At 47.2% G+C, this 19,786-nt stretch overlaps 1 protein-coding gene across 1 annotated transcript in view; it reads right to left on the bottom strand.

The window, feature by feature from the left end:
• RHBDL1 (rhomboid like 1) overlaps window positions 1–19,786 on the bottom strand; it is a 533,195-nt gene that overhangs the window by 289,831 nt on the left and 223,578 nt on the right. Inside the window, exon 3 of the mRNA XM_078664288.1 lies at window positions 16,019–16,243. Within this exon, the coding sequence (XP_078520414.1) occupies window positions 16,019–16,243 (225 nt within the window). The remainder of the gene's footprint in view (window positions 1–16,018; window positions 16,244–19,786) is intronic.

Genomic DNA, 19,786 nt, shown 5'->3' with positions numbered 1-19,786 from the left:
ACGAAGGCAGACGCTAGCTCCACAGCTCTCAAGTAAGTTTCCAGGCATCTTAGGGAAGTCCTTTGCCCCGCTTAATGGAACAATTTTAGTCATGCATCGTTCCTTTTATTATGAGCACTTCGAAGTCACGATGCATTTCGGGTTCTGTTTGAATTCTTTTTCTTTTTTAAAAATACGCCTGTCCCGTCACTCTTAAATATACACACGTGTAAATAGGATGCCCACTCCGGTACTAACAGATTGATACTGCATGCCTTTCATCACATGCCCCGGAGCAAGAACCATATATGAGCACCTTCCCGCTTGTATTTACTACGCAGTTCTACCGTGTGTCGGTACTCCGAACACACACAGGCGCTCATCACCACACGGGGCGTCTGGTTTTCTGAGATATATCCCTCCTGGCCTGGAATAGATATACCCCCTGCCACCATTCATGTGCCCTTGCGCTCGTCTTTTTCACAGCGGGCTGCTCTCTTGAATAGTACATCAAGGTGTATGTCAGATGCTCCGCACTGACACTGCGACAGCTTTGGTTGGAATGCATGTTGTTTATGACGTTAGTCACCACTGCCATGACTTGCAAATATAATATCCACATAAACAGGGCTCACTGATAGATATAACAATCTTTGACCTTTTAATACAGCATGTAATTTAATGATACCATGTGTATTACTCTGCCCCTTTTTTCGGATACTTGATTAATTCTAGACATATAGCTTTACTTAGGGGCTTTGTACTCATCGGGGATCTCCATTAACTCCGTAGGTGATCGCTACGGCGGCACACATCCCTCATTTCTCCACCGGCTGGTGAAGAAACTCTACATTCATTGCTGAAGGTATGTACATAATCTGATACCCTCCTCAGCTGTTCTATTCCTTACTGCCCATGTAATGATACCCACGTGCATATTTCTCCAGTATACCATAATAAAGGATATCTCTGGGAGTGTGTTGGCTGATACCCTGTCCTCTAAAGCTACTGAAGATTCTTCTAGCCCTTCAAGTTCTCAGGTGAGCAGGCCAACGGCATTGCTTCCCTTTTTATTTTTCCCCACACACACAACACCTTCTAAAGTCCTCCTTAACATTTTCAGGCTGTCCTTCATTCCACTTGTCCTCATGAAGAACCGTTCGAGATTCAATTAAGTCTGCACCACATTTTAGGGTCGAAACGTCGATGTTGTGTTGTCAATCCGTCCATGTGAAGTCACAACACAAGGAAAGAAAATAGTTGTCTCTGTTGTGACTATTGAGTTCAAAAATGGACTGATGAGAATTTATGTTTTGTATGTTAATATGTCATCCCCCCATTTCTTTGTAGAGCACGGTCATCACTTGTCACTACTAGTCACCTAAAGCATTTCACCCTGTATGTGATTCCATGTCATTTCTGCCTCGAACAGCCATTTTTCAATTGATCGATATATGCAAGATATCTATAATAAGAAAAATCTTTTAAATCATGAGTAGTGTTGTGTGCTCTTGCATATTGTACTTTCATTTTTGATAATGTGAAATGCGTAAAGAATATTTAGATTTATAGCATAACAAAGAAATTGTTTTATATCCGACAGAACCATTGTTTTTTGTCTAACTTTAGAACCCAGGTTCTGAGGGTCACTGGGATACCCCTATATACTTAATGGTCAATTACTTACTTTGAAGCTTCCCCCCTGCCTCCACTGCCCCGCTCCGAAGATTCAGGAACTGTAAGCGACTGGGCCACAGCACAGTTGTAAAAAGTTGATGCCACAGGCATTTTGTATTTCTTTTTTTTCAAAACAAAATTTTATTAGATTTTAGAAGCTGACAGAATACAGGAAATAGAGCACCGCTCCCTAAGAATCAGAGAGGCAGTGTGCACATAAATGGATCTTATTCAAATACATTCAGTCAACATTCCCCCCGTGTCCCACCCTCCGCTAACCCACCCGGTACCCTCCCACATCCCCGCACGGTGTCTACAGTGTCCATCAAGAGGAACTTAGCAATTAGAAGAGCTGCATGTGTACCTCTTCACCCAGAGTCAGGTAGGGCACGATCTATGTCGGTGGCCCGAGGCGCCGGGGGGTCCAGCAGTAGGCCCCGGTAGTCCGCCCACTTCTTCCAGACCTTAAAATGTTTTGTAGGGCACCCCTAGCCTCAAAAATTGGGCGTTCCAATCCCATATTATAGTCCAAACCCCGTTTCCATACTTCCAGCAACGGGGCACTAGGTGCCTTCCAGGCCCGGGCGATATCTCTTTTGGCCACAACGAGGCCCAATAGGAGCAGATGACGTTTATAGACATTCCCCCCCACTTGTTCCATAACATGCAGGAGGCCCAACTTCGGTGAACGGGGAAGCTCCCAGCCCAGCACCTCCTCCAGGCAATCCCACACTCCGGACCAGAATCTCTGTAGTCTCACACACTCCCACACCGTATGAATAAAGGAACCCGTCTCACTTCCACATCGCAGGCACTCCGGGGAGGCTATCAGCCCCGCCTTCCACAGTCGTTCCCTCGTGTAATATGCCCTATGGAGGTACTTAAATTGAATAAAGCGCAAGCGCATCGCAATCGCAGCCCCCCTGGGGGCCTCAAGGGCTTCTCTCCAGTCCTCCTCCTCCAACCTCCCCAGCTCTCCCTCCCACACCAGTCGCAGTTTATCAAGGGACGGGGAACAGTGGGTAACCAACGTTTGATATATGCAAGAGATTTTTTTGGTTTCCAATTCCCCCATAAATAGTTTAGCCTCCAGGGGACTGAACTCCGGTAGAGAGGTCAAGTCCGCTATAGCAGGGGTCAGGGCATGTCGGAGCTGTAGGTATCGAAAAAATTGAGACTGAGGCATATCATATTCGTCTCGCAGAGCCTGAAAGGATTTGAGGACCGAACCCTTCATGACGTGGCCCAGCACCGAGACGCCGATAGCGTCCCAGCCCTCAAAGACACGCAGGGAAGCTAGAGCCGGCAATCTCCCATTGTGCCACAGCGGCATCTCCCCAGTCAGCTTGTTCCACCAACCCATGCGTCTGAGCGCCTCGCGCCACACCCGAAATACCGTCTGGGTGACCGCCGGGAGTCTTCTCCGGAGGGCCGCCGAGTATAAGACTGTATGGAGCGTGTGCGGGTCCATCAGGTATCTCTCCAGGGCATAGGTCGGGTCGCCACGATCCCCATACCACCAGTCATTGAGGACCAGCAGGTGCGACGCCTGGTAATAAGACTGGACGTCTGATGTAGCCAGCCCCCCACAATATGTCGAGAGGAAGCAGGTGCGGAGTGCCACCCTCACTGCCCCCCCTGTCCATAAGAATCGACCCAATGCCGAGTTCACTTGTCGAAACCATTGCGGCGAAATAGGGTACGGGTGGTTCTGTAGTTGGTAAAGGATACGGGGCAGAGCTACCATCTTAAAGATGGCCGAGTGTCCATAGACATTAAGGGGCATCCTGGACCATATTTGCATATCCGACCGTATTTTATCCCACACGGGGAGCACATTGCGGGTCCACGAGACTCCCGGCACATCGGTCAGAAAGACTCCGAGATATTTCAGGCCTCTCGCCGCCACCTGGAGGGCCGAAGCCCAAGGACCCAGGGCGTCGCCACCTCCCAGGACCCACAATTTTGATTTCTGCACATTGAGCGTGAGACCGGACACCTCGCCGAAGATGCGCATGATTTCCAGGACTCTAGGACCAGATCTGTTCAGGTCCGTAAGAAAGAAGAGGACATCGTCCGCATAAAGCGCAATTCTGTCGGACGGGCCCCCCATCCATTCCACCCCACGCAGCTGTGCATCCACTCTCACCCAAGCCGCCAGCGGCTCCATCGCTAGAGCAAACAGGTACGGTGAGAGGGGGCATCCCTGCCGGGTACCCCTGCCGATTAGAAATGAGCCGGACACCGCTCCCGCTACCCTCACCGCCGCCGTCAAGTCAGTATATAGTAAATGAATGTAGGACAGGAAGCGCGGGCCCAAATTGAGGCGGAGAAGGAGCGCTCGGAGATACTGCCAGCTCAGGGAGTCAAACGCCCTATCTATATCTGCTAGTAAAAGGGCCGCCGGGATACCTGCCGCCCGCGCCGCCTCCACCACCAACTGCGCACGTCGGATGTTATGGCGCGTCGGCATTTTGTATTTCTAACACACATACTTATGCAATGCCCCCACGGCCCTAAGAGAAGGAACCACCCCTGCTGATGGGCCTTCCTGAGGTAGATTTGGAGAGAGGAGCTGACAATTGCACCTGAATAGGGCTGTGCCTGTTCCACTCAAAGAGCTGCATAACCCCCTCCCCCTTGTAGTGTGTCTGGAGCCAACACAGAAAAGGCAGGGACCTTGTGATCTACAAAGGCCTCTTTGAAGTCTACCCCACTTCAAAGGCACATATGGGTGTAATTACTGGACCCCTGACACCACCAAATCAGAATTTTGCTGGAACCAAGGAAATTCTGCCCGGAAGAAGAGCTGCTGTGCTGTAAGAGGGACTGTCATTTTGCTTCCTACATTGCTGTGTTAGTCTGCTGCCTGCTGATTGCTTTGCTGTAGGAGGGACTGTCACTTTGCTACCTGCTTTCTATGTTGGCCTGCTGCTTCTTGCCTGTGAGTGAGGGATACTGGGCCTGCTCTCCACATCCTTGAATCCAAGTTTCTCCAAGGGCTTTCCTCCTGTTTTCTGAAGTCTACAGGACAAAAAAGACTTCTTGCAACTCTGCTGGTGCTGCTGGACTCTGTCATCTGTGAATTCTGCCGTTGCCTGAGGTGCCCTTTCCAGTCCTGGGCCTCAGAGGTGGGTTTTGCAACTGTCTCTTGCAAAATCGACACAGTGACACCTTTCTTCCGATAGGTACAGATGTAGTTCTCTTCGATGCTGACAAGAGTGGCGATTCGCCAATTATGCGGGTCCAGATTGCAAGGTTCGATGATGATGCAGTGCCGATCCTTTTAAACCAACTGCAAGGCTTCACTTTGATTCAATGCCAATCCTCCGACACCGGCTGCGAGGCTTGAGTCCGACGCATTGACCCGACTGCGTGCGTGGATCGGAACCTGAAGCTTGCTCTGTTCAAGGTTCTTTTTCAGCGAGCCCTGCATGCATCCTGTAGCCTGCCTGCTTTCTATCGCGGTTAGTCTGAACTTGGTCTAGTGCAACCTCAAGTAACATTTTAATACTGTTTTTGGATTTACGAAGCAAAACCCCAGAGCGACAACAGAACTTAAATCAGGCCGAAACTAGATCACCGGCCAACGATACGAGGCCCCCACATAACTGGAGCTGGCTCGCAAAGTCTTTAAACACAAAAGTAAAGTAAAGTAAAGTCCACATTTGTAAAGCGCACAATCACCCGTAAGGGTCTCTAGGCGCTGGGGGCCGTCGGGAAGATTAAGCGAGCTATTGCCCAGAGTCACATGGTGCTGGGCTAACCTGCCGCCGGATCCGGGAATCGAACCGTGGTCCCCAGATTCCAGCGTCAGTCGCCCTGGCCGCGGCGCCACACCTCTTCCACACAAAAGAGATAAGTCAATGACAAACAAAAATAAAAACAGTTAACACGACCAGCATTCTAAGCATATGCGCATGGAATATCAATGGTACAGGCGATAAGTTTATAGACACTGACCTAGACAGCTACTTGAAAAAATTCACCATCATTTCTTTGCACGAAACCTGGTCCGACTTGCCTCCAGCTTTGTCTGGATATACCTTGAACTTCCTACCGCCTACTCAGAGCTCTCTGTTTGGCCATAAGAAAGGCGGCCTCGCTACATATTGCGCGCTTTCAGTGATATCAAAGGCAGTCCAATTAGACTACAACATAGCTGCCCCAAATGCAATACAAGCATTACGACTGACACTTCGCGCAAAAGACCCAGAAGAAGACATCATTCTAATAAATCTATACTTGCACCCCAGGGAGAAAAAGAAAGGAGCACATCAACTGAAGGAACAACTAATGAAATTAGTGAAAACTGAGTCCACGAATAATCTAATCCTCACAGGGGACTTTAATCTAAACATGCTCAATTATACGGACACGGATACTAAATATGACGAGGATCCATTTGCCTGGGAACTTAATCATCAAGATCGCACCTCGAGAGGCAGAAGCACTAAAACCACACGGACCCTGCTGGCCAAATTAGAGGAGCTGGGCCTCAGGGCACTCAATGGAAGATTCACAGGAGACCGACCACAAGCTGCTACGTACGACAGCACCCAAGTAAGCTCCACTACTGACTTTACCTTTGTCTCTCGTAGTCTTTTCAACAGAGTCAAAGACTTCCATATTGGCTCAACGGATCATAGCAACCACTTGCCCCAGGAAACAACTATGATCTTCTCGGCAATACCAAATCCTCCTAGACCTAACAATTTAGGTGCAGACTTTACATCAAACGAATTAAGAGTAAAATGCAAAGTCTCCAACCCACAAAACTTACTAGAGCTAGCGAAACGTTCTCTTATCGAAGCGCAATCTAACATACAAAATCCTATAACAAGCTGGGAAGCGTTTACAAAAAAAATGAGAGACTTAGCCGAAAGAAGAGAGCATGTTACCCGACCTAGGAGAACCTGGAATACGATACAGAAGAGGCCCCACAACTTCCGTAACAACAGCAGTCTGAAAACAATGAAGTAGCTGATCAATCAGACTCTACGAAGAGCTAAAAAAGACCCCTCTTTCCATCAAGCTCTCAGACAGCTTAAAGGCGAACGTAGGAAACTAATATGGCAGCTAAAAAAGGAGGCCGACGAGGCATTATGGGTAAAACTCCTATATGACGTCAAAACAAACCGCAGTGCTCAGTTCTGGCAAAAGATCAATGGCTTGATCAATGACCAAAAACAAGGGACTGAATCATGTGTGACAGAAGGGGACTGGTTAACTCATTTTAGCACTCACTTCAGTCTCACCAACGAAACACGGGAAGATACAGGCAAAGCTAACGTAAGGATCAAAGAATACCCGTCCCCACCTCAAGATTTTCAGACCGCTAACGAAGCAGCACTAATAACGATCGATCAAATAATTAACAGGATCACGAAAGGGAAAAGAGAGGGAGCCCCGGGTCCAAATGGAATACCCCCAATACTATTCAAACAGGACCCAAAATACTGGGCGACCACTCTTAAACCAATCTTCGTAAAAAGTTGCCAAACTTTGACAATCCCATAGTCATGGAGGGGGGCAATAATATCGCCAATATATAAAAAAGGCGACAAAAAAGTCCCAAGAATCTATCGGCTAATAGCCCTATTAGACAATGAGGCCAAGTACTTTGCGGGCCTACTACTTCAGGAACTGACACTGTGGGCAGAAGAAACTTCGGTAATCCCGTTTAATCAAACTGGCTTCAGGAAAAACATGGGGACATCCACCAACATCCTAGCCCTGTCACTACTGATCGACTCAGCGCTGGAGGGAAATTACCCCTTGTATTTGGGTTTTATAGACTATAGCGCTGCATTCGACCGTGTGAACAGAAACCTACTGTGGCAAAAACTGAAGAGAATGAAAATATCAGTAGCTCTATTGAATCAACTTATCCTCCTGCACACTGACACGTGGGTCCAGGTCAAACTAGGTTCCGGAGACTTTCTAACCAAGAAAATTCCAACTCACACCGGAGTAAAACAAGGGTGTGTGTTAGCACCAACTTTATTCAATCTTTGTATGGCCGAATTATCCACTACATTAAACGACAATAACTCACACGCCCCAAAACTAAGGGGCATACAGCTGTCCAACTTATTTTAGGCCGATGACCTAGTGTTAATCAGTCGGACCCAGATTGGCCTACAGCGGCTTTTCGACATCACCACGGATTACTCCAAAGCAAACAAACTGAGTATCAACTACAGTAAAACAAAAGTTATGTGTCTTAATCATCGCAAGAAGAAACCAACATTCAGCTGGTACCTGGACACCAACAAACTGGAAATCACAAACAAATACTGTTACCTGGGAGTACTTATTGACGACAGGGGAAGCTTCAAACCTCAAGCGGAGGAAATAAAGAGGAGAGGCCTAATGATAGCTGTATCTCTAAGGAATCTCAAAAATAAGATCATTGGTCCAAACCTCATCCCACTCCTCCAAGTGATTCAAGCAAAACTGATCCCATCCATCACATACGGAAGTGAAGGTATGAGAGGCAGGGACTCTGAAACTTTGAATGGAGTAGTCACAAGAGCAATGCGGATAATGTTCGGTCTGCCGAATTACAACTCTCCGGCGCAGATCCGACTAGAACTTGGGTTGGTTAGAGAAGAGCTAGCACGCAAGGGAACATACCTCAAGACCTGGTATAAAATAAGCAGAGGTGATGCAAACACCCTTAATGAACTCCTCTGGAAAGAACTACAAAGTAAAAATGACAGCCCAGCAAAACTATTTCTGGAGGACGCCATCAACCAACTGGGGACAAGGCAGCTATGGGAACTGCAAGGGAACCTGGTAGGCTTTAAAAAAACTATAAACAAAATCGTCAAGAAAGAATCCCTTCTTCAAGACAAAGCCTCATTAGCTAAACGAGCACATGGCTGGCTGACTCTACAAACTTACAACAAACTTACTCCACAGGCGTATTTGTCGACAAGTTTTTCTAAAACAACAAAAGAAACATTTCCAAAATTACGACTGGGAGTACTACCGTCAGCAGATCATATGGCCCCGTGGCTGCGCCCCTCAAAACCAGCAGCATGCCGCCTGCGTGGATTGCACGAGTAAACCATCACACACCTCATCACCACCTGTAAAGAGCTGCTGCAAGCCCGGTTGAACTTACTGAGACCCCTATTTATAAAAAAAGGAATCAGGACTTGCAGAGAAGCAACATTGGCCTGCTTCAGAGGTGACGACGTGCAAATGGCCTGTCGATTGGTAAAATATCTTGGAGGGGCAGAATCCAGGTTCAAAACACTGGAAGACCAAACGCTCACCGACTCCACCCCCTCACCGCAGTTAGCCTCCAAACACCAGGATGGCCTAAAGACTTAAATTGTCTCGGAACACTGAAGCATTACCTCAATGATGTACGATTATTCAGGGAGAAGACCTGCCCGCCCCTCACAGGAAAACATAGGGGAAAGGAACTGATAGATCGTACCGTTTTAATTGTCTTTTTTTTATATAATCTGCTCTTTTATTATTGTTGATGGCTATTTGTAATGGTTTTTAGTAACTGTACAATAAAGCACTGAACTGAACTGAACTAAACTGTTTTTGGATTTAATCTTTAAAAAAATCATATCTTGACTTTTACTGATTGGATTTTTGTTGTTTTGTTCTTTGCTCTTGTTTTACTCAGACAAATATTCCCTATTGTTCTAAACTGGTGTGAAGACTTTTTTGGCATTTTCACTGTGGTACTGTGATTAAAGTATGCACAAATTCTTTAGACATAGCCCCTTAAATTAAGCCTGACTGCTCTGTGCCAAGCTACCAGAGGGTGAGCACAGGTTAATTTAGGTTGTGTATCTGACTTACCCTTACTAGGATTGTAGTCCCTACTTGGACCGGGTGCAAGCTTCTGCCAACTAGATACCCAATTTCTAAAAATATGTATGTTACAATCAGACAATTGAGCAATAGAAGAAGTATCGATAAATGAAAATAAACGGATGAAATACTGATCAGAACTAGTCAAACAAGGCTGCCTGTTGGTTTCGACATCATTTTGTATATTCATGGCCGACTGGCCAACTGTAATGGTTAATACAATAAGGCTACAGAACAAAATCAACACAGTAAATGTTATTTCAACACCAACAAACTAAGATTAAATACTGAGAAATCGAAATTATTTGCTTTGACCGAAAAACAACACATGCTGTTGATGGCTAACAGTAACAAAATCGGAGCTGATAAACCAATACCAAAACTTGGGTCTGAGTTCCTCTCTAGTCTATCCTGGAGCATACACTGAAGGAAAACAAAGTCAAAGGCCTCTAATCCATTGGCAAGCTTATTTACTTTTGATAATACTTATTGGGGGTTTTCATTCAACCCACTTTTGAAATTGATTGCCAGGACATTTGTGCCAGTGATGTTATAACGCTTTGACATTTTATTATTGGATGGGCAACAAACGTTTCCAGAAGTCAGAGGCAAGGTAACGAAAAACTCCCTATCGCTCACAGGCTCATTAATGCTACAAGCCATTAGAGAAGAGCTTGTGCTCTTGGGATATACTATCAAGGTGTAGGGTCCTTAATCTTCTGATAAACAGATTGGAATTTGATCGGACTAAACTTTCCAAAATCTGTCTTCAGGACATCCTTGAGGACACCAGTAGGGACACTAATCCAGCAACAAAAACACAATGTGAGGAGGGTCTAAGGGGAAAAGTGTTAAGAGACCAACTTGCATCCTGTCCCCCAAACTAGTAACTAACATAACACAGAGAATGCTAAGGGTCTATGAAGAAAACTACACCTAACTTACTACTAATCACTAAACACTCAATTGTAGTGTAGGGAAGTAGTTGTTCTAAGGAGAGAAAAGCAGAAAAAAAGAGTATCCACTGAGGTAAGAAAACCCATCAGCCCACCTGCTGGCGGAAAATCGTCATCTGGGTTAAAGTTGGAAACTGGTATCCACTAGGCACCTCTTCAGGTTTCTTTCGAGGAGTGCCAATGTTGGATCCACCAGTGAGATAGATAGTCAGCAGGTGAAATAAGTAGGTTGAAGGGAAAAGTTGCAGTGTTCAAGAAAAAAGGGTGTAAATGTGAAAAATGTGATATTATTAAAAATGCCTGTTAGGATGCCAAAAAACAACTTTATTGGGATTGATCAACATAACGGCATAATTAAAAGCATCGATAGTAATTTTTTCATACTATCTTCACTCTGCTTTTAATCATGCCGTTATGTTGATCAATCCCAATAAAGTTGTTTTTTCCCGACAACCTACTTATTGGCTGGTGGGCTGATGGGTTTTCTTACCTCAGTGGATACTCTTTTTTTCTGCTTTTCTCTCCTTAGAACCACTACTTCCCTACACTACAATTGAGTGTTTAGTGATTAGTAGTAAGTTAGGTGTAGTTTTCACACTAATCCAGCATACAAAATAATACCATCTTTTTATAATTGGATATCTTTGTCCTTTTGAGTGACTAGACCTTCAATAATAAAACAGATAGGTAAAATGTATCTTTGGAAAGTGTGAATCTGTATCATACTATTTGCGTGATAATTCCTCTGTAGCCTAGAGACAAGATCATTTGGGCTCATCAAGGGCCTCAATACGATGGCGGAGGACCCGCCACCGACTGCCTGGCAGTGGCGGGCCCTCAGCCATCGTACTGCTGTTTTGCCCCAACCATATTATGATGGCGGGGAATCGTTGGTTAAGCGTGGCGGTCTTAAAGACCACCCGCAATGGTTCCGAAAGCTGTCGGAACAAAAGCATTGGCCCACATAGCGGCGGTGCCTTGTAGGCACCACCATAGGATTATAATATCCCTTTCCTCCGTTCATTTTGCGGTGGAAAACCCGCCGTAAAACGAATGGCAGAAATGGATTTGGTGGCCCGTACCGGGCCCCCCTCAATCTCAGTTGCAGGGACATGTACCCTGCGGGGCACCTATGGTGCCCCCCTACATATTCCAGCCCATGTGGCAGACACCACAGGGTACCTGCCATTGAGTGCAGGGATGTGTCTGCACCCTCTATTTTGCATTGTGGCGGGGGCTGCTGACCCCATTCCCAGCACAATGCAAAATATAGGTGATGTGACCGCCGTGGTGGAGGTCACATCGTGATTAGGAGTGTGGGGAGGCCACCTCATAGGCAACCAGTCCCAAATCCGTATTGATGGCGGACAGACAAAAGTCTGACCGCCATCGTAATGAGGCCCCAAGTACTGTAAAATAGATGATACTCTTCCAAAACCGATCTATTAGAAATTTCCTTCTTAAATTAAGAGAAAAAGCTATTTTTGGGGGGGGGGGGTTGTGTCTACTATTAAGGCTAATGATGGCAAATGCATTTTTTTAAACAACTCTTTTATGCAAACTCATACCTTGTCAGATTGTGCTCTGTTTTTGAATATACGTTGTACATTCCTGCATCCTTTCTTTTTACAATGTTACTGTTTAACCCACACCACAGCTATGGGAATTGTGGGTGAACTATGTTAATATGGCTTTTGTGTTGTTTGTATTTAAAGAGCATGCACGATTAAATGAATTAATATCAATCAATCAGGTCATTTGTAGAGCGCACTACTCACCCGTAGGGTCTCAAGGCGCTGGGGGGGGGGGGGGGTGCCGCTACTGCTCGAACAGCCAGGTCTTGAGCTTCTTCCTGAAGGAGAGGTGGTCTTGGGTCAGGCGCAGGTTGGTCGGAAGTGAGTTCCAGGTCTTGGCGGCCAGGTGGGAGAAGGATCTTCCTCCTGCTGTCGCTCTTCGGATGCGGGGGACGGCGGCGAGGGCGTGGTTGGTTGATCTGAGGAGGCGCTTGGGAGTGTAGAAGTTGATCCGGTTGTTGAGGTAGCTCGGGCCTTGGTCGTGTAGGGCTTTGTGTGCGTGGGTGAGGAGTCGGAAGGTGATTCTCTTGTTGACCGGGAGCCAGTGCAGGTCTCTCAGGTGTCCGGAGATGTGGCTGCGTCGGGGGATGTCGAGGATGAGTCTCGCCGAGGCGTTCTGGATCCGCTGGAGTCTCTTCTGGAGTTTTGCAGTGGTTCCGGCGTAGAGGGCGTTGCCGTAGTCCAGACGGCTGGTGACGAGGGCTTGGGTGACCGTCTTCCTCGTCTCGGTGGGGATCCACTGGAAGATCTTACGTAGCATGCGCAGGATGTTGAAGCATGACGAGGAGACGGCGTTGACTTGTCTGGTCATGGAGAGGGAGGAGTCCAGGATGAAGCCCAGGTTGCGTGCGTGGTCTGTTGGTTTGGGTGCGGTGCCCAGGGCGGGGGGCCACCAGGAGTCGTCCCAGGCGGAGGGCGTGGAGCCCAGGATGAGGACCTCCGTCTTGTCTGAGTTCAGTTTCAGGCGGCTGGTCGTCATCCATTCGGCCACGTCTCTCATCCCTTCGTGCAGGTTGGCTCTGGCGGTGGCGGGGTCGTTGGTCAGGGAGAGGATCAGCTGGGTGTCGTCGGCGTAGGAGATTATGTTGAGGTTGTGTTGGCGTGCGATGGCCGCGAGGGGGCTCATGTAGACGTTGAAGAGGGTGGGGCTCAGTGAGGATCCTTGAGGGACGCCGCAGATGACTTCGGTGGCCTCTGATTTGTACGGTGGTAGGCGGACTCTTTGTGTTCTTCCGTCGAGGAAGGAGGTGATCCATTCCAGTGCCTTCTCCTGGATTCCGATGTTGCTGAGGCGCTGTATTAGGGTGCGGTGGCAGACAGTGTCGAAAGCCGCGGAGAGGTCCAGGAGGATGAGGGCCGCTGTTTCTCCGTTGTCCATCAGGGTTCGAAGGTCGTCGGTGGCGGCGATGAGGGCGGTCTCGGTGCTGTGGTTTGCTCGGAAGCCGGACTGTGAGGGGTCGAGGGATCCATTCGTCTCGAGGAAGGCGGCCAGCTGTTTGTTGACGGTCTTCTCGATGACTTTGGCCGGGAACGGGAGGAGCGAGATGGGACGGTAGTTCTTGAGGTCGGTGGGGTCTGCTGTGGGTTTCTTGAGGAGAGCGCTGAGTTCGGCGTGCTTCCAGCTCTCAGGGAAGGTGGCGGAGTCGAAGGAGGTGTTGATGATGTCCCGCAGGTGGGGTGCGAGGACAGCGTCGGCTTTGTTGAAGACGTGGTGAGGGCAGGGGTCAGTCGGAGATCCGGAGTGGATGGAGTTCATGGTGCGGATGGTGTCTTCGGTGCTGATCGGGGTCCAGGTGCGGAGGGTGGTGGTGGGTGGCGTCGTTGCGGTTGTGGCTTGCGTTGGTTGGTTGTTGAAGCTGTTGTGTATGTCCGTGATCTTGTTGTGGAAGTAGGACGCGAGGGAGTTGCAGAGTTCTTGCGACGGGGTGATGTCGTTGTTTCCGGCGTTGGGGTTGGATAGCTCTTTCACGATGTTGAAGAGTTCCTTGCAGTTGTGTGCGTTGTTGTCCAGCCGGTCCTTGTATGCATTTTTCTTGGTGGCGCGGATCAGTTGGTGGTGTTTCCGGGTGGCGAGCTTGAGGGTGTTCATGTTGTCCGTCGTTGGTTCCCTTCTCCAGGCTTTCTCGAGGGCTCGACAGTTCTTCTTGGAGCTCTTGAGTTCGTCGGTGAACCATGGTGTTTTTCTGCTGCAGGATCGGCTGGGTGGGGTTCTCAGAGGGGCGAGTTCGTCCGCGCAGTCGTTGATCCATTTCGTGAGGTTGTCGGCGGCCTGGCTGGGGTTCGCTGAGTTGGCGGGAGGGTGCTGGCTCAGGGAAGCAGTGAGCTGGTCGGCTGTGATCTTGTTCCAGCTTCTTCGAGCAACCTGTTGCTGGTGGTGGTGGATCGTCGTTCTTCTGAAGGTGAAGTGGACGCAGCTGTGGTCCGTCCAGTGGAGTCCTGTTGCGTGGCTGAAGGTGACGTCTTTGCTGGATGAGAAGACGGCGTCGAGAGTGTGTCCGGCGAGGTGGGTGGGGGTGGTCACCAGTTGCTTGAGTCCGAGGTTGTCGAGGTTGTCGAGCAGGCTGATGGTGTTGCGGTCGTTGTTGTTCTCCAGGTGGAAGTTGAGGTCCCCCAGGAGGATGTAGTCGGCGGAGGGGAGAGCGTGCGGGCTGATGAAGTCGGCGATGTCCTCGCTGAATCGTGTGCGTGGTCCCGGGGGTCGGTAGATCAGGGTGCCTCTGAGGGTGGTCTTCGGGTTGGTGTGGATCTGGAAGTGCAGGTGTTCAGCGGTGGTGAGGGTGTCATCGGTGTTGGTAGTGATGCGGATGGTGTCTCTGTGGATGATGGCGATGCCTCCTCCCGTCTGGTTGGCGTTTCGGTCCCTCCGGGTGATCTTGTAGCCCTCTGGGATGGCGATGGCGATGTCTGGGGCTGAGGAGGCGTTCATCCAGGTCTCGGTGATGAAGGCAACGTCGGGGGTGGTGGTGTCGAGCAGGTTCCAGAGTTCTACGGCGTGTCTGTGGACGGAGCGGGTGTTGAGCAGGATACACTTGAGGTGGGTGCTGCTGGAGTTCGGCTTGGCGGGTTCAGGGAAGGTCCGGATGCAGGTGAACTTGCAGGCGTGGCAGCTGAAGGGTCCGTGGGTGTGCTTTGGGGCGGCTCGGTGACATCCTGGGATTCGGCCGGTGTTGAGTGCGGTGAGGTCGGCGGCGCTGTAGGTTCGTCGGGTCGGCTTCCGTCGGTGGGGGCCAGGGGTCCTGGCGCTGGTCGCGATCCGGTCGCGGACGGGCGCAGACGGGCTTACCTTTGGCGCGCCTTCGGCGCACAATCGGCGCGCCCGCTGCGCGTGACCGCTGCGCGTTCGCACGGTCGCCATTTAAGGCGAAGTGCGCGGGTGGGCGGGTCAGCTGGGAGGCGGGAGCGGGGAGGGAACACAAGGAAAAAAGGGGCGGGGTCGCAAGTGGTGGCGGGAAGCGGGGGCGGCGAGGGAGGCGGGAAACAGGACAGGGGACGGCGAAACAGGCACAAATTCTTCACAAAACACGCTAAACACGGGCCAAAAAAGACTGGGGGATAAAAAAAACAAGCACAAATTACAGGTGGCGCAAAACAAGGGAAAAGACAAGAGAAATCAAGCACAATGCAGGCAAAACAGGCAGCGAGGCAGCGCACAGCGGAGGGGCACACGCATCAGCTGGTGGCCGTGCGGCGCGGGGGTGTCCCACAAGTGGGTCACACTTACCTGTACCGCACGGTCGCCTTTTAAGGCCAAGTGCGCGGGTGGGCGGGTCAGCTGGGAGGCGGGAGCGGGGAGGGAACACAAGGAAAAAAGGGGCGGGGTCGCAAGTGGTGGCGGGAAGCGGGGGCGGCGAGGGAGGCGGGAAACAGGACAGGGGACGGCGAAACAGGCACAAATTCTTCACAAAACACGCTAAACACGACATATAAAATGACAATAATAAAAATAGAGAAGCAGGTAACATACCAAGTGTTTGAAACATTCTGTACCTGAGTTAAGGTGACAACAGCCATAAACACTGGAGGAGGGCATGGCCTATGTCGATAGAAGTACCAGCGACGGTCCATCTCACTTGGCAAGATTTCGTAGGCCACATAACGGACAAAGCGCTTATAGACACCAAGGCCTGCTTCGTCCAGTAAGAAATCTTGTGGCAACACTCGCTGGCCGTTGGCAATGGCCCGCTTGAAACTGCTGGTGCGCTTGTTGCTGATCTGGAAGAAACCCACAGAAAGCAATGAGTCACAGAGTACACTTACTTCTTACATGACTTCCCAGAAGAGGTCTTTATGGAGAGTTGTGTTGCAACATTCTGTATATGGTCTCCAACGGTGTTGAGACAGAATATCCAGTTGTTTGCAAAAATATAGTTCTTTAAAATATACATTTTTAAATTAGGGCCCCATTATGATTGCGGGCGGATTGCCACCGCCCGTATGGCGGTGGCGATCCGCCTGCAGAAAACCTCCGCCCGCACTGTGGGGGGCAGCCCGGCAGACGGTGGGGGGCAGCCCGGCAGACGGAAAGACCATCCGCCGGTTTTCCGCCCGGTCGGAGAGTCGACCGGGCGGAAAAGCTGCTAACATGGTGGCGGTGTCTCCCAGACCCTGCCATCCATATTAGCATAATGGCGGGGAAATGCCTTTCTGTGGCGACAATGGCGCCACGGAAAGGCAGGCGGAAATTACTTGCGGGCCCGTTGTGGGGCCCCAGGGATACTGGGGGGTGGGTGGTGCACATGGGGGGTCCCTATGGTACCCCCCTGCATTTCAAAATACAATGTGGCAGGCACTGCGCGGTGCCTGTCACGTTGTGCATTGAAATGCATGATGTGCATTTTTAGCAATGCGGCAGGCAGTGCTTTCAGCACCGCCTGCCGCAATGCAAAAAATGCGGGATGCACCCGCCAGTGTGGCGGGCGCATCCTAATGGCCCCCACGGGACTCCCGCCCTTATGGCGGGCGGTCCCGTTTTGCATTGGGATGGCGGACGGACTAAATCCGCCCGCCATCCCCGCCTGCCACCCTAATGTGCCCCTTAGTGTTATGTGTTTTATTTTATATTTTAAATGTATGTATTGTATTTTTTTAATATATGTGTTACATTTTTAGTGGTTATGAATTTTATTTGAATTAATGTGTGTTTTTCAGTTCCGTAGCGTGTTGTGAGTTTATAGGGGAGTAGAGTGGGGATTAATTTAATTATAATAAATTAATGATTATTTTTTATTTATTTAATTTAGATTTTATAATGTCAATTGTGGGAAGTAGTTTATTTGTAATTAATTATTAATTGGGTGTTAAAATTAAGGGATAATTAATTATGGTAATTGTGTAATTCATTTTAGGTGCAGGAGTGGGGTTTATAGGGGTAAGGTGGGAAGTAATTAATTTTTGAATAATTAATAACTAGTTGTTAATTTATATTATTTGAAAATTAATTATGGAAACTGTGTAATTAATTTTAGGCGTGGGTTGTGGATTAACGGGGTAAAGGGTGGGAAGTAATTTATGTTTAATTAATTAATAATTAGTTGTTAATTTATATGAACTAATTCATTGATAATTATGTTAATTGTGTGATTAATTTAAGGTTTGGATTATGGGGACTATGGAGTAAAGTGTGGGAAGTCCTTTATGTTTAATTTATAATTCGCTGATCGTTAATGTTAATTAATTGATATTTAATTAGGGTAGTTTATATTTTTTGTGTGTGAGTTTTACTTTTTATCGGGTAAAGGGTGGGGAGTAAATCAATTTTACTTACTTTATAATTAGTTTTAATATATTGTTATTTTTTTATTAAAAATGCATTTTAATTGTGTCATTATTATTTTTACAGTTTAATTTTACCAGTGGTTTGTGTGGATTATAGGGGTAAAATGTGGGAAGTTTATAAATTTTTATGTGTTTTAATAAATATTTCTTTAATTGGTAATTAATTATGATAATTATGCAAGTACATTTTTTAATACAATTGAGATGTGGGTTGTGAATTGTGTGGTGCTATAAGGTAGGAAATAAAAACAGTAAATTAAGGTAATAATTATTGTTTTTGATTCTAAATAATTTCTAATTAAAAATATTTATTTGTTTGAAAATTATGTTTTATTTTATTTAATATAACATTTGTAGGTATTTGTCATACTCATTTAACATTATAATATTTTTTTATTTGTCATATAAAATATATTTGTATTTTAATTTTTAATATATTTATATATTTTTATTTATTTTGGTTTTTAAATATTTTTGTTGTTAACATTTTGTAGTTTTCACTTTTGAACTGACTAGAGTGAGAATATAAATGTGTACCCCTCTGCTATCCAACACTTTCCCTACTGTTGCCCTGATTGGAGTGGGAATAGTAAATGTTATCCTGCCACTATCCAACACTTTCCCTATTGTTGACTCACTGGAGTGGGACTAGTAAGTTTTCCCCCTCTACTATCCACCACTTTTCCTACTGTTGCACTCATTGGAGTGGGAATAGTAATTGTTACCCCTACGCAATACAACACTTACCCTATGGTTGTACTGACTAGAGTGGGAATAATAAGTTTTACCTCTCTGCTATCGAAACACTTTCCCTACTGTTGCACTCATTGGAGTGGGAATAATAATTTTTACCCCTCTGATATCCAACACATTCTCTACTGTTACACTCACTGGAGTGAGATTCGTAAGTTTTACACCTCTGCTATCCAACACTTTCCCTACTCTTGCACTCATTGGAGTGGGAATAGTAATTTTTACCCATACGCAATCCAACCCTTTCCCTACTGTTGCACTCACTGGAGTGGGTATAGTAAGTTTTACCCCTCCGCTATCCAACACTTTCCCTACTGTTGCACCCATTGGAGTGTGAATAGTAATTTTTGCCCATCTGCTATCCAACACTTTCCCTACTGTTGTACTCACTGGAGTGGAAATAGTAAGTTTTACCCCTCCACTATCCAGCACTTTTCCTACTGTTGCACTGACTGGAATGGTAAATTGAAGGTTAAAGATTTGTAAATAGTTTGGTGTTCTAGTTTATAATAGAATGTTTAAAAAAAATATGCTATTGAGATATATATATATATATAGAGAGAGAGAAAGAGAGAGAGAAATACACATACATATATATTGTTAATATAATTTAAAAATTATAGAAGAAATGTAAATGAATAGTTTATTCATTGTTTTAAAGTAAATATATATATATATATATATATCTTGATACCTTCGATTCTTTCTGCAGCGCCCAGCCGGAACACCACCAAAGAACGAATAACAGACTCCAAATATTGTGGAATAATGCAGGTCTTTTATTTACCAGTTTGTCATATATTACCTACTGGCGGTCGCCAGTAGGTATATATAGTTAGGATTTTTTCTCTAAGGGATTTTTGAAAATTCTATGTCTAATAACTTTGGCGTTTGTGGACGGAATTGGCTGAAATTTTCAGGAAAATGGAACATTTTGTTTCTGAGCAGCCCCTGAAAATTTGGGGGGGTTTCGTCAAGGGGGGGCCGAGAAAAAAGGGGGGTCCCAAAACGTGTTTTTAACATTGAGTTTTCCATAGGGCGGTTGGCCTCACTTTTAGCCCGAACGGCTGAATGGATTTGCACGAAACTTGGCAAAATTGTAGGGACTGGTAGCCCGATGTGCCTTTGCTAGGTCTCAATATATGTGCTCCAGTGGATTTTGAGAAATTAACGTTCAAAAAAAGATATATATCTGTAACAGCGGACCAGGCAGCGCTCCAGTTCGCG

The sequence above is a fragment of the Lissotriton helveticus genome, chromosome 10, assembly GCF_964261635.1.
Source record: "Lissotriton helveticus chromosome 10, aLisHel1.1, whole genome shotgun sequence".
Lineage (NCBI taxonomy): Eukaryota > Metazoa > Chordata > Amphibia > Caudata > Salamandridae > Lissotriton > Lissotriton helveticus.
Note: the sequence above shows the minus strand (reverse complement) of the source record. Positions and strands in the feature narration are given on the sequence as shown.